The following is a 15,988-nucleotide window of genomic DNA, read 5'->3' as shown; positions in this document are numbered from 1 at the left end:
ACCGACACTGCCTCGCTGCTAGATACAGCCACATGGAAAAAGGACCTCTGAGAGGACTCAACTCAGAGGCTGACAGCTCCATCCTCCACCCCTTCAAAAACCCACAAGGGTTCTTTATCAAATGAACCCAGAACCAGGCCTACACCCAGAATGATCTCTACAAGGAGAACCATCCAAGGTTGTTCTGTAGGCAAGGGCAAGGCTTTCAGTTGAACATTATAACAGTTCCATTCATCATGATGATATGATTTTTTTAGGGGTTGCATTAGCTGGTTTTGATCAATTGGGGACAGTTACAACATGCCCCCAACCGGCCCCATATGTTGCGCCTATGTCTGTAGAGAAAGAGAAGGGGGTTACACTTTACTTGACAGTGTCGACATAAGAGTGACATGACACTGTCATGAACGTGTCATAAACGTTTATGACAGAACGCTTCTGTTATTAAAGGTCATTTGTTTTTTGTCATAACAAGTTAGGGTTAGGTTTAGATTAGGGTTTAGGGATTAGGGTTTGAGTTAGGGTTGTGGTTAGGATTAAGGTTAAAGGTGCCATGTGTAAGAATTGAGGTAAAAATATCCAAAAGATGAGCTACACGCATCAAAAGAATGAGTAGAAATATGGGCGATGATGTCATTAAAAAAAATAACAAGGTATAGTGCTGCAGAGATATCAACCTGAATTAGCATGCTAAATTACTAGCCACAGCCCGACAGGTGTCATAATACCAGTTTCGGCCATGGGAGGCAGTATGCGGACAACATAACCGCTAGCCAAATTGCAATACACGAGTCTCGGTTGTTACTCTAGGGTAAACCAGCTCACTTTCTGGAGGTATACTGCCCCCATCTTTTATGGAATGTGGAGTATTGATTTTTGGCGGACATTACACATGGCACCTTTAAAGGTTAGGATTAGGGTTAGGGTTCATATGTCATGACAGTGTAATGTGTTAATGACAGTGTCATGTCACTCTTATGTTGATACTGTCAAATAAAGTGTTACCGAAAAGGGTTCTTGACAACTGCAAATGCTATTAAAATGACAAAGTCAAAGAAGAGCCCCCTAGTGGTGGTCAGTGGAAAGCCCCTGAGTGGTGGTCAGTGGAAGTCAAAGAACCTTGTGTACAGGGTCTCCAACCAACCAGAGCCAAAGCCAGGGATGAGGTCAGTTCAAACAAGAATCACCTTGATCATTCCAGAGTTCACAGGGGTCATAGTAATTATTGTAAACAAACTTATACTTTAGTTCATCTCACAGGGGTCATAGTAATTGATGTAAACAAATGTATACTTTAGCTCATCTCCTTGGGTTACATGCAATCCCTTAAGTATCTTGGAGTATCCTGTGAACTGGTGTCCTTGTGAAGTTTCCAGGTTACCAAAGACTGTATACATTTGAATCCAGGTGATGCTAAATGGCTAAAATGGCTTAGAAACACAATGCACAAATCTACTGGTCCGCTACTGCCTGTGATGGCTACCTTCAGTGGTGACATACGCCCATACAACTCCGCTATCGTCGTGGCAACAGCTTGTCATATCATAGCAAGCTCTCATGAAAATCAGGAGGTCAGTCTCTCCGATGGCGCACAGATAGCAGGGACAGACACATATCTGTGATCTCTTTGTGGGGAAGCAAGCGACGGTTACAGGTTAGGGGAGTACTGGTCTTCATAGACCCCTAGAAAAGGTGTTAGTGAGGGTAAATATTGTCTTAACTGGAGTAGACCTGTAGATAAAGCCATTAAGGAATTGGCTGCTGCTGCTGCCGCCGATTGCATCTTCAGTTCTGTAGTTTTAAAGTAGTATCTCTTTTTTGTGTAACAAGTGTGTATTGCTTGAAGTATTTATATCTTATATCTCCGTTTCTTCTCCTCTCCTCCCCCTCTTCTCTTTCTCTCTTTTATATTTTTCCCCTCTCTGTTTTTTATTCTCTCAACCCCCCTTTCCATCTTCATTCCTGTTTATTAACCCCTTTCCTCTCTTCATTCCTGTTTCTTTCGTCTGGAATCTCTCTCTCTCTCTCTCTCTCTCTCTCTCTCTCTCTCCTGGTACTCTCTCTCTCTCTCTTTCTCTCTCTCTCTCCTGGTATCTCTCTCTCTCTGTCTCTCTCTCTGTCTCTCTCTCTCTCTTTCTCTCTCTCTCTCCTGGTATCTCTCTCTCTCTCTCTCTCTGTCTCTCTCTCTCTCTCCTGGTATCTCTCTCTTTCGTCTCTCTCTCTCTCTCTCTCTCCTCTCTCTCTCTCTCTGTCTCTCTCTCTCTCTCTCTCTCTCTCTCTCTCTCTCTCTCTCTCTCTCTCTCTCTCTCTCTTGTCTGGTATCTATCTCTTTGTCTTTCTTCCCCTCTCTCTCCAGTCTGGTGTGGTATCTGTCTGAAGCAGCTGCAGGTCTAAATGCTTAAGAGCAGCAGAATCTCCACAGCAAAGGGTTTTTAATCCCCTCCTCTCCTCTCTCCTGACAGTGTGCCAGTGCTCCTTATCTGGTGTGCATGCGCCCCCCTCCCGGCTCTCTTCTTTTGGACAAGCCTGTGCTCTACTGTCATTTCAAAAATATGTCTATAGTCCCTGTCCCACAGTGCTGTTGTGTTTTTATTCTATAAATACTTAGATATGGAGAGTTTATACTACTACTGAGAGGGAAAAAAGTGTCTATTTTTGGCTGCGTGTCAGGTGTTTGTATATGTGAGCTAATTGTATAGGTTTCTGCTGCTCAGTGGTGAACTGGTGTATTTTCTGATCACACTCTTGCTCATGCTGCTTCTACCTACAGTTCTGCACAATAACAATAACCCCATCCCCACCCCCACCCCCGAGCCTGGCCGTATATTTAAGTGCCCCCCACTCGCTTCCCCTCAGTGACATGAGCAGATGATCGATTGGCAATAATCCACCCGAGATCGGTGGAGATGTCCAAAGGCCTATTTTTATACAAATTACATTTCTCGTAAAGGTTTGCTACAGGGAGGATACCCTGAGAAAAGTGACGCAATGAAAGTGGCAGCAGATCTGTGAGTGTGTCGTGTACTGTATGCTGAAAAGCCTGACGTGGATTGTGAAACACTACTGTAATGCCGTGCGCATTTAAAATGTGTGTTTTTTACAGATAGTACTCAGTGTTACGAGAAAATAACTTGCTTTTCTGAATAAAACAAGTTTATGTTGAACAGTCTTAATCTCTGGCATGATCTGAATGAATAAACAAATCTACGTAAAACATGGCCTCTGGGTGTCATCGCCCTGATGTACGTCAACTCCTGCAACTGCATAAACAAATAAGAGAGAGGGCATGAAACACAGCCACACACTCACCTGCAAGGCTTTGACGTTGGACGATGGCTGCTTGGACATTTTTTAACAGAAAAGTCCAGAATCCTGCAGGACACACACAGAAAAGACACTTGGAGCATTGAGTGGCCAGATGGACCTGTGTGTGTGTGTGTGTGTGTCAGGGAAAAGTTGGGCCATTGTCCATTTGTGGCTTTCAGGAGCAGCGTATAGTCTTTCGGTTGCTTAGCGACTCCTGCCGTGAGGGGCAGGTTGTAACCCTCGCACCTGAATCATTCATGGAGCTTGAGAGAGTGAGAACCATCTCCCTCTCTCTCTCTCTCTCTGTCACACACACACACATACACACTCTCTTCTCTCTCTCTCTCTCACACACACTCTTTAATTTAATGTTTTCTCTCCATCTCGTACTCTTTCACTTCTTCACTCCTTTTTTTCTTCATGTGGTCCCCCCTCTTTCATCCTCTCTCTGGACCTGCTTCTCTTTCCCTTCTTTCTTTTTGTATTCTATCTCTCCCTTCTTTCTTCTTGTATTCTATCTCTCCCTTACTCTCATTCTTTATCTTCTTCTCTTGTGTTGTCCTCTCTGATTCTCTCTTGCCCCTTCAAACACATATGCACACAAACACTAGCACCAGTTCACACACACACACACACACACACACACACACACAGACACACACATTCATTCACATACACACACGTGCACACACACATGCACACATACATACACACACACACACAGATCAGCTGGTAGTACAAAGATTCAGACAAAGCAAAGATATCTACTATCACACTATCACTTCCAGGTTTACTGCAGGGATGCATTTCATAGCAAAGTTCTACAGTGTGGACGTGTCTAAGTAATTGGGAGAGAAACATATTGAAGTCTCTCCATGATGGTGCCACTATGTAACGTGGAAACATATTGAATAGTCTCTCCATGATGGTGCCACTACACTATGTAACGTGGAAACATATTGAATAGTCTCTCCATGATGGTGCCACTATGTAACGTGGAAACATATTGAATAGTCTCTCCATGATGGTGCCACTATGTAACATGGAAACATATTGAATAGTCTCTCCATGATGGTGCCACTACACTATGTAACGTGGAAACATATTGAATAGTCTCTCCATGATGGTGCCACTATGTAACGTGGAAACATATTGAATAGTCTCTCCATGATGGTGCCACTATGTAACGTGGAAACATATTGAATAGTCTCTCCATGATGGTGCCACTACACTATGTAACGGAAACATATTGAATAGTCTCTCCATGATGGTGCCACTACACTATGTAACGATGGAAACATATTGAATAGTCTCTCCATGATGGTGCCACTATGTAACGTGGAAACATATTGAATAGTCTCTCCATGATGGTGCCACTACACTATGTAACGTGGAAACATATTGAACAGTCTCTCCATGATGGTGCCACTATGTAACGTTGAAACATATTGAATAGTCTCTCCATGATGGTGCCACTACACTATGTAACGTGGAAACATATTGAGTAGTCTCTCCATGATGGTGCCACTATGTAACGTGGAAACATATTGAATAGTCTCTCCATGATGGTGCCACTACACTATGTAACGTGGAAACATATTGAATAGTCTCTCCATGATGGTGCCACTATGTAACGTGGAAACATATTGAATAGTCTCTCCATGATGGTGCCACTATGTAACGTGGAAACATATTGAATAGTCAACATGCTTCACATAAATGAGAGCAAAATACAGTGAACAATGACAAATGAAAACATGAGGGCAGTGTGTTGGAGTGTGTAAGTGTGTGTGTGCTGAGGGCAGTGTGTTGGAGTGTGTAAGTGTGTGTGTGCTGAGGGCAGTGTGTTGGTGTGTGTAAGTGTGTGTGTGCTGAGGGCAGTGTGTTGGAGTGTGTAAGTGTGTGTGTGCTGAGGGCAGTGTGTTGGTGTGTGTAAGTGTGTGTGTGCTGAGGGCAGTGTGTTGGAGTGTGTAAGTGTGTGTGTGCTGAGGGCAGTGTGTTGGGTGTGTGTGGGGTGTGTGTGTGCTGAGGGCAGTGTGTTGGAGTGTGTAAGTGTGTGTGTGCTGAGGGCAGTGTGTTGGAGTGTGTAAGTGTGTGTGTGCTGAGGGCAGTGTGTTGGTGTGTGTAAGTGTGTGTGTGCTGAGGGCAGTGTGTTGGAGTGTGTAAGTGTGTGTGTGCTTTTGTTTAAAGAACACACTGGGGTGACAGTTCAGGAGTAGTTCCTCAACATCAGTCTATATGGAAACAAATGACTTTGCAAATAAAATCCTCACGACCCATGACCTCGCGACTCCCTTCCCTTCATCATTTAAGAGCTGTGTGTTTTGTTCATCATTTAAGAGCTGTGTGTTTTGTTCATCATTTAAGAGCTGTGTGTTTTGTTCATCATTTAAGAGCTGTGTGTTTTGAATAGCTCTTTCTCTATCTGTTTGCTTTCTCTGTGAGCGATAGCTATGGTCCAATTGCCCCTGTACTGATAATGCATCAGCTGGCTGGTATTTTCATAGCAAATATCCCAGCGAGTTTCTGTGGTTGCGCTAAGTGGCCGTGTTTTTCAGTGAGTCAGTGTTCTGCCGCGAAGTCACCTTGGTTACTCGTTCCAACCGGTGGCCCCATCGCAGCACATGGCACGGCCAAACGAACACAACTGACCTCAGAGCCATTACATAACAAATGTATCACCAAACGTCACAAAGTGCTATTTCCCTTCTGAACGGAACTCAGCTCTATCTCTTTGTAGTATATAGTATATAAGTATATATACTCTTTTGATCCCTATATAAGTATATATACTCTTTTGATCCCTATATAAGTATAAGTATATATACTCTTTTGATCCTGTGAGGGAAATTTGGTCTCTGCATTTATCCCAATCCCTGAATTAGTGAAACACACTCAGCACACAGTGAGGTGAAGCACACACTAATCCCAACACAGTGAGCTGCCTGCGACAGCGGCGCTCGGGGAGCAGTGAGGGGTTAGGTGCCTTGCTCAAGGGCACTTCAGCCGTGCCTACTGGTCTGTAGTGAACCGAAAGAGTTATCTACCACACTCTGGGTCTCTGTCCTTTTCAACTGTTTTCACTTTGATCACTGTAGGTACATTTCAGCTATTTCCTAAGCCCTGTTCTCTTATTATCTAGATCTTTCTCTCTGGATCTAGAGAGAGAGAGAGAAAGAGAGAGAGAGAGAGAATGAGAGAGAGAGAGAGAGAGAGAGAATGAGAGGGAGGGGGGACTGACAGGGATACTGATGGAAGCTTCTGTCCTGGGCCATAGCTACTGTCGCTAAGGCTGTTTGTTTACAGTATCAACAGTGGGGCTTGAGTGGATAAAGTGTAGCACTGGTCCCAGGAGCCGAGGGTTATATTTATATGGGAGAGATGGACCAGTCCAGCTGCCCTGTGCTTGCAGATGGACACCAAACATCCTTTCAAACATCCACGCTCAGAATATGCTAAAGCTGTTGCACACACAATGGGTGACACATGGTTTTCAGACAAACACACACACACACACAATATGCAAACTCAATAATGGATGCACACACTGAACCACAAACATACACACAAGGATGTTCACTCATGCCACCCTCCGCACACACGCACACACACACACACACACACAAAAACACACACACACACACACACACATACACACACAGTCAAGACCTCTTAATCTCCTATGATATAGGCCCACTTGACCCAGCTGACATAAATTTCACACAGTTCTCCAACACCCACCCACTCACTCACTCACCCACTCACTCACTCACTCACCCACTCACTCACCCACTCACTCACTCACTCACTCATTCAAAGCATCTCCACTGACCCCGCACCTACACAGTTCTCCAACACTCACTCACTTATTCACTCACTCACTCACTCACTCACTCACTTATTCACTCACTCACTCACTTACTCACTCACTCACGTATTCACTCACTCACTCACTCACTCACTTATTCACTCACTCACTCACTCACTCACTCACTCACCTCACTCACTCATTCAAAGCATCTCCACTGACCCCGTTCCTACACAGTTCTCCAACACTCACTCACTTATTCACTCACTCACTCACTCACTCACTCACTCACGTATTCACTCACTCACTCACTCACTCACTTATTCACTCACTCACTCACTCACTCACTCACTTATTCACTCACTCACTCACTCACTCACTCACTTATTCACTCACTCACTCACCCACCCACTCACTCACTCACTCACTCACTCATTCAAAGCATCTCCACTGACCCCGCACCCAGTTCTCCAACACCCACTCACTCACCCACTCACTCATTCATTCACTCACTCAAAGCATCTCCACTGACCCCGCACCTACACAGTTCTCCAACACCTACTCACTCACTCACCCACTCACTCACTCATTCATTCACTGAAAGCATCTCCACTGACCCCGCACCCACAGAGCTGTGCCCCACGCACGACTCCCATACCACAGCCTTAGATATCCCCATGCAAATCCCATGCTAAAAAGTGTCTCCATCAAAAGGACCCGATCTGGTTTCTAACAATGACACCTGTGTGTGCTGTGTTAGCATGCCTAATGGCAAGTCCACCACTAGTCACATTATGTAAAGCAGACCGGCCTCTTGTACTGGCATTGTTGACCAAGTTTTACGGCACTCTGTGTTATTTGTGTGTTTGTGTGTGTGTGTGCTTGTTGTGTGTGTGTGTGTGGGTGTGTGTTATGTGTGTGTGTGTGTTATGTGTTGTGTGTGTTATGTGTGTGTGTGTGTGTTATGTGTTGTGTGTGTTATGTGTGTGTTGTGTGTGTGTTATGTGTGTGTGTGTGTGTGTGTGTGTGTGTGTGTGTGTGTGTGTGTGTGTGTGTTATGTGTGTGTTGTGTGTGTGTGTGTGTGTGTGTGTGTGTGTGTGTGTGTATGTGTGCGTTGTGTGTGTGTGTGCGTGTGTGTGCGTGTGTGTACATATAATATATTAAATTATACTATTTAAATTACATCAATTTCAATGCACATTAATTTGAATACACATCAACATCACTGCTAACTCAACCTCTTTCCCCTTTTCACTCCACACTGAGCATCACAGGCAGATCTCTGGCTAACATTTCAGTGTCCAATAAGTCACCCAGTTGAGCAATGCCCTTTTGTTCATAGTGGACAACACCTCAGACCATTTATACTCTACAGTATAGTTGCCAGTGGAGCCGAGTGAAAGACAAAACCATAATATTCCTCAAAGGTACACTGTCTAATTGGGGAGATGGAGTGGCTTTGACTAGCTAAACATGCAAGATACACTATTACACACATACACTGCATCATGGCCACAATTGTACACATATCCTCAGGTTGGATACAAAGCTGACTCACACAGACACATGTGCAGACAGATACACACACACACACACACACACACACACACACACACACACACACACACACACACACACACACACATATTTGAGTCACTTACCTGATGTAGTAGAACACAGATTTTTGCCTGCCTGGATAAGACAGGACAGGTGCTGAGGTCTAGCTGCCTTCACCCCCCTCTGTTTCTCTCTCTACTTGGACTTGACCAGCCAGACTAGACCAGTATGGTTCTACGACACAGGTCTGCAAACTCTCTCTGATTCTCTCTCCCTCTCCTTCTCTCTCTCTCTCTCTCTCTCTCCTCTCTCACCACCCCACAAAATGGACGAGGGATTCCTCTCATATCTGGGATTTGTTCTCACTATAAATAGCAGTGTGATACACAGAGAGGACCTGCTTTCACTCGCCATCAACCGCAGACACTTCAGATACACAGAGAGAGAGAGAGAGAGAGAGAGAGCAAGAGACACCTTAACCAGACCAAATATCTCGTAGACGTGTCACACAGACACACTGAACTTACACACACACATTTTCTGTGACACCTCATTCAAAACTTCAAAAAATAGCACAAGGCTTTCAGGGTATGCATCTGTTACTCTGTGACCACTCACACAAACACAATGACAACAACAATACCTACTCTGCATTGGTACTCCCAAACCAATAGAACACATGCTAAACAGAGCTGGACACCCCTGCATAACTTCATATCCCATGAGAGAGTATATATAAACATTCTTCATACCATCCTCACACCATCTTTAGCAGCTGTGGTGACATGTGGCAAAAGTGCTACGTAATGCTGTGCTAGAAATGCCGAGCCAAAAAAAAATGGATAGAGGATGACAGCGTAAGCAGTAGCCTGCCTCCTGGCCTGGTTTTGCCTGCATGGCTCCTGTAGCATCAGAAGCCCAAGCGGAACACACTCACACTCACATACACACTATCTCCAGCTAAAAGGGACAGTGGAACCTGTCGCATGCAATAGCTTAGCAAGGTGTGCCATGCCTCAAGGTCCTTACCTCCTCAGAAGTGTTTGTAAGGCTCGGGGGCAGACCACGCCCTGCCTGGTCTCTCTCAGGTCCTCTCCTCCTCCTTCAATTTCTCCTGTGAGGGGATCGCAGAGCGATTCCTTATTAAGATCCTGACCTAATTTATGCCCTGGCAGGCGGAACTCAGGGAGCCTCCTGATTGGTCTGCCGTTTGACATGACAACCCCATCCCTAGTGGAAACGGTTCTGGCGGTCTTGATGTTTTCAGATCTCTTAACTAGGCTGACATGGTCAGACGCGAGAGCCAGCTACATCGTGCAATATACAGTAAGCAGGTCAGGCTATCATTAGGAAACTTCATCACACACCACCACCACAGTTTCCCAGGTGTTCCCCGATGCTTTAATCCAATGCTTTCCCTATTCCAGCACAGACAAAACCCACCACATTTAATCAGATAACGTTGATGAAATCAAAAGACAAACCTGAAGTGAACTCCTACCACAGACGTTGTGAATCCTGAGGAAGAAAGTCTGGCTATCCTGTAAAACACTGAGCTGTGTCACTTACCTCTGCCAAATTGACTGGGTATATTTGCTTCCTGAGTCTTGAGCTTCACCTATCTGCAGGCAACCTTTGCTTTCGGCAAGAGGCCATCAACTGACCCAACACTAGACACTCGGCAGCATCCAGGTAATATGGCTATGCAAATTCACTCCTCTGTGAAATGCTTTCCAAAGGAACACAGCTCACTTCCTCATTGGGTTGCCTGTCATGCTCAAGTGTGACTCTCCATCCTCAGTGTCCACCCATGACAGCTTGAGACTGTATTTAAATTAGGGCTGTCAAAATAACTGATTAATTTCGATTAATTAATTTGAGAAAAAATAACTGATTAAAAAAATTAGAGCAGATTAATCGATTCCGTATGACCTTTGACCCCGAGCCGTTCTAGTCAGTAAAAATTAGACTGTAAAATGAAGGAGAGAGAAGAAAACATGCTGCCTGGATCATTGATTGGAACATTTACTTTTAAAAAACGGCCTAATGGTGTTGATAAAAAATAAAGTGTTGAAAATAAAGTCTGCAGCAAGGAATTTGCATATCACCGGAGTTCATCAACTCTATAGTCGCACATCAATGCAAAGAAATAAGTGTTGACATTGAGGGGAGTGTTAATTAATTTTCATTGTGTCCCCTAGGTTATATCTGTGGACTGAAATGCCTTGTATGTGAAAAAAAACTTCTTCCTGAAGCACTTTTGTATTTATTTCCTCAGCATATTAGGTCATATCATAGATTATTATGGCCATTATTTGAACTGTGAAAACAATAATAAAAGAGTTTTTGAACTTTAATGTCACTAATGCTGATTATTCAATGATTCATTTGAATTTAAATATTTAAAATACTTTCACAGCAAAAATTATATATGCGATTAATTTAGATTAATTAATCACAGAGTATGTAATTAATTAGATTCATTTTTTTGATTTCGATTGACAGCCCTAATTTAAATAATAAAATGTTAAAACCACAAAAAAGAGTCAGTTCTTTTGGGCAGGCCCACTGTCAGTTGCCTGCTAAGATAGTGAAATACTGTATGTCTGGCCCACCTCTGGACCACGCCTGTGCCTCATAGGATAGGACAGTGAAGAGACACAAAGGACATGAGTACGAGTGTAAGATGGGGTGGGATCAGGAAATATTCCAAGACAGACTTTAACCCAGCGGGTACCCATAGGAACTTAAACTTGAATGCGGTACGGATGCTATAGAACAGTTATGCCACAGTTCCTGCCCAGGTGTGCCACAGTTCCTGCCAAGTTATTCCACAGTTCCTGCCAAGTTGTGACCTACGTTTGGCCCAGTTCTGGCTAAAAACTGACCCACATAGTGAAAGTGGACACAGATCATTTGGACTGGCCCATTGGATCTGACCCACTGCTCTTTCTTCCCAAATATTACCAAACTGTTCTGGCTGTTCTGAGTGTCATGCTTCATCGCAAGGCCAGATGTGGCTGATATAACTGGCATGAACTTGTTTCTCTTGGCTTGGGTCCGGCCCACAAGCTGTAAAATGACTAATCATTATTGTTATCTTTTTTGGCCGAGATGCCGCCCACACATTTTAAAACGTGATCTGACTGGACACTATAGTTATTATGTAACAAGGGTCTGCTTAGCATATTGAATCAAAGGGGCACTCCACTAATCTCTAAGATCTGTGTGACAGAGCAACATAATTGCAGCTTATCAAAGCTACCCCTGGAGCTGATAATGACTCTTTGTGAAACGTCAGACTGCCTGAGGGGAGACTGAGCTTCCATTGCAAAAGAACAGTCTCCAGTCTAGCCCGTATGGAAAATTACTCCTCAGATCGTATCACAGAGACACTTTCCTGCAGGTTGCTCACACTCATTTTAAGGGTTTACTTTTGGATGGCAGATGATGACAGAGATTTGCCTGGCAGTAAATTTAGTCTTTGATTAATGATCAATGACCTTTTTATGCCATAAAAATGTCCTTTCAGTGATGTAAGTATGGAACAAGGTTTAGCACAGTGTTTTTCAACCACTGTGCCGGGGCACACTAATGTGCCGTGAGAGATCATCAGGTGTGACGCAGAAAACCACCCAAATGTCACTCACTGGTCCAGAAAAGCAACTGTTGCATCAAAGAATTTATAACCACATGCTCTCATTGATTGTATGATTGCACTATTTGTGGTATGCAGGCATTGTACAACGGGGGCCCCATATCCAGTATTCACAGAATCATCACATATCCAGTTCGTAACAACAATTAAATTAGATATAGTCACCTACAAATGAAACAGAGGGCGCTTGTTTTATTGAGCAGGTCTTGCATAGAAGCCATAATAATGGCCATATCTGTGTATTATTTGACATTTTAGGCCATGGTATGTTTATTTTTTCTTCACACAGGATGTTAGTGTGCCGTGGGACATTTTAAGTGTCAAAAGTGTGCCGTGGCACAAAAAAGGTTGAAAAACACTGGTTTGGCACACCGTTGTGGCTATTTGTGCCCTGTAATCAAGAGGCTCAACAGCCGAGTAGACCAAAGATCTTTGTGAAGTTAAGTTTGTGTGCAGCCAGGAACAACAGGAAAAGTATTGGAGGTACAGTATAACAGTGTAACTGTGCATAGGCCTAAATATGAGGCCTAAACAGCAAGCCATATCCAAATAACCACAACAAAAAAAGTCATAACCAAAAGATAATTTACAATCAAAATTATTGTTAATTTTCCCTGCAGTATTATGATGAAAGTTGATAAACTTTCAAAGATCACTGTTACAAAGATCACTATCAAAGATCCTTGATTACCAGCTCCGCTTCAACCCTCTCTGTCACCAGAGCCCGTCTACGGAGAGCCTTGCCACTCCGTATTAAGTCCCATTGTACCGAATTTTGGATGCAGTTCCACCAGAGTTCCACTGGGGGCGATCGCCATGAGTGCAGAATGAATGGGAGTCAATGGAGCTAGACGGCTAAATTTGACTCTTTCACCTGATTGTCGTTGACAAATCTCAGATTTGATTGTAGTTTGTATAACTTCAACATGGGTTATAGGTCAAAAGTTGAATGAACGAGTACTTATGCCCTTTTGATTTCTTACAGGTGGGTCGTTGTTGCACATAATACGCTAGCATTGTGCTAATGAATGACGTCATTGACACATTTGAAAGGCTTTTTAGAACAATTAAGTGACTTTAAAAAATATAATACTCAACCAAGTGTATTTTCTTTGCCTCCCCTTTCGAATACAATACTTGTATTACTTGAAAAAAAAAATATATCCCGAGAAAAGTGGATTTTGAGGGGTACAGCTCCATAGACCTCCATGCATTCTCCATCACACGTCAAAACACACACACACACACACACACACACACACACACACACACACACACATATCTGACTTTCTCCAACTTTTGCACACTTTTTATTTATTATTTTTGATTTCTCCTCCATCTACCCATGTCCTTGATTGCCTAGCCTTTCTGCCCCCCCACCCCCCACCCCACCCCCATCCCCAACACACACACTTACATCATCACTGTCATCACTTCACATACATACAGCACACTGCTTGCTACAGTAAGCCTCCTCTACATACTTGCTGCACACTGCCCCACATACACAGCACATTGTCTTCAGGATCTTCTCCAACACACATCCTCTACATACTTACAGCACACTGCCCCACCTACCCACACACACACACACACACACACTACACACACACACACACAGTCACTGCTCCACTCCCCTCCCGCCCACACACACATCTTCACTGTCATCACTCACATCCATTACATACAGTACTCTGCTTGCAATAGTAAGTCCCTGACCCCCCCCCAACACACACATTTACATCATCACTGTCATCACTTCACATACATACAGCACACTGCTTGCTACAGTAAGCCTCCTCTACATACTTGCTGCACACTGCCCCCCATACACACAGCACATTGTCTTCAGGATCTTCTCCAACACACATCCTCTACATACTTACAGCACACTGCCCCCACCTACCCACCTACACACTACACACACACACACACACACAGTCACTGCTCCACTCCCTTCCCGCCCACACACACATCTTCACTGTCATCACTCACATACATTACATACAGTACTCTGCTTGCAATAGTAAGTCCCTGCCCCCCCCCCTACATACACAGCACATTATTTCATCAGGAAGCTTCTCCAACACACATATTGCACACTGCCCTCTCCCCACATACACAGCACACTATCCCATCTCCCCTGTCATCCCCCCAACACACACACCAAGACCCTGGCAGTTGGGTTAGCCCCTTGAGCCGTGGATCTGCCCAAGGTTTCTTCCTTGGTAAGGGAGTTTTTCCTTGCCCTGTTGCTCTTGGGTGCTCCTTGTTGGTGCCCCCACCCAATCCCAATCCTCCCCCACCTTTTTTATGCAGCCCTTGCCACTTAATCTACTAAACCCCTCTTCTACTGCACTTTTACCCCCCATTAATGCACAAATAGGCTGACACCAGACATAATTTCACTGCATTTCTTACTTCCAGTAACTATATGCATGTGACATTAAACTTCCTTGTATCCTTGTATCCTTGCATTCTGCACTCGTGGACAGGCGCCCTCATGTGGAACCACAGAAGGAACTGCAACCAGTTCAGAAACCGGAAGTTTTCCGAGAGTGGCAGTTCTCCCCATAGACATAATATACATAGACGCCGCATTGGCTGCTGGAAACAAAAATCGGCCGCCATCTTGGACCGGTCATACTTTGCATACGGTTTGCAGCAGAAGACACAAGATGACAGCACTGTGCAGCATGTTCCTTCTCAAATCGGGCGGACCATACCGGGGATTTACTTTTCACAAGTAAGATTTAACATAACCATTACTATTGGTTGTATTTTGTGAATAGAATATTACCAGAGAGCTGAGAAGGAGCAATCTTTGATATTACTGAATGAAAATCGTAGCCATCTAGCTAGGCTATGTTTTCGGTGTTCACCGGCTATGAACTGAGACTTGATAAGTCATATTCCATAACACTGACTTAGATTACAACTGACACAAGAAGGCTATTGTAGAAATAAATCATACTAGATTTGGCCGGGCGAATTTTACACAAAGTGGCACAGACTAGCCTATTGGGCAATCGCTAGCTGCTACTTGTAGCCTAAGTGTGTTGGTGGTAGCCTCACTATTTCCTGAATAAAGTAACTTTTCAATAGCTCAACTTCTTTATTTATCAAGTAGCTTAGCCAGACAAACTACACTTTTCTTGTCATGTGAAATTAGCTCAATTTAAAGTAGCTTCCTATGTAGTGAACTAGCCTACTGCTGTGTTTGTGTTCGGCTACTAATACATTTGACTGGGTGGTAGTTTTGTGTAGTTTTTTATTCATGGCAGAGTAACTGATAGTTTAGCTCACTAAAATTTCGAAGTAGCTTGCCCAACACTGTATTATTCACATGTCATTTACCCTAACAAGAATAAGATGCCTCTCAAATTCCTTTTCATTCATTTATTTATTATTTTGTATCTCCAGAACAACTGCCTTGTTCAAGAAGACTGTGAATGAACTGAACGGTCTCCTCACACGCCTGGAACTGAGGAAGGTGCAGCTCTTCATTGCAGTACTGCAGGGCATCTGCTACACTGTGACTGAATGTTTGATTTATGAGCTCCACCTTCATCACCTGCATTCGCCACTCTGTGTCCCATTTTCCCATCGTCTGGTTGACTCAGTCCTCTTTTATGGAGTTTACCCAGTTTACTATGCC

General features: G+C 43.9%; 1 protein-coding gene across 2 annotated transcripts in view; it reads right to left on the bottom strand.

Annotated features, from left to right (window-relative positions):
- The window catches only part of smpx (small muscle protein X-linked), a 13,384-nt gene extending 3,583 nt beyond the window's left edge, over positions 1-9,801 (bottom strand). The window contains exons 1-2 of one of the 2 annotated variants that reach the window (XM_048266817.1): positions 9,702-9,801; positions 3,310-3,372 (exon numbers count right to left, since the gene is read on the bottom strand). In XM_048266817.1, coding sequence (XP_048122774.1) covers positions 3,310-3,348 — 39 coding nt within the window. In that variant the 5' untranslated portion in view covers positions 3,349-3,372; positions 9,702-9,801. Of the gene's footprint in view, positions 1-3,309; positions 3,373-8,776; positions 8,942-9,701 lie in introns of those variants that run through there. The other variant, XM_048266816.1, reaches the window with a different exon arrangement.
- Positions 9,802-15,988: the final 6,187 nt, after the last annotated feature.

This window comes from Alosa alosa, chromosome 16 (genome assembly GCF_017589495.1).
Source record: "Alosa alosa isolate M-15738 ecotype Scorff River chromosome 16, AALO_Geno_1.1, whole genome shotgun sequence".
Classification (NCBI taxonomy): Eukaryota; Metazoa; Chordata; class Actinopteri; order Clupeiformes; family Clupeidae; genus Alosa; species Alosa alosa.
Note: the sequence above shows the minus strand (reverse complement) of the source record. Positions and strands in the feature narration are given on the sequence as shown.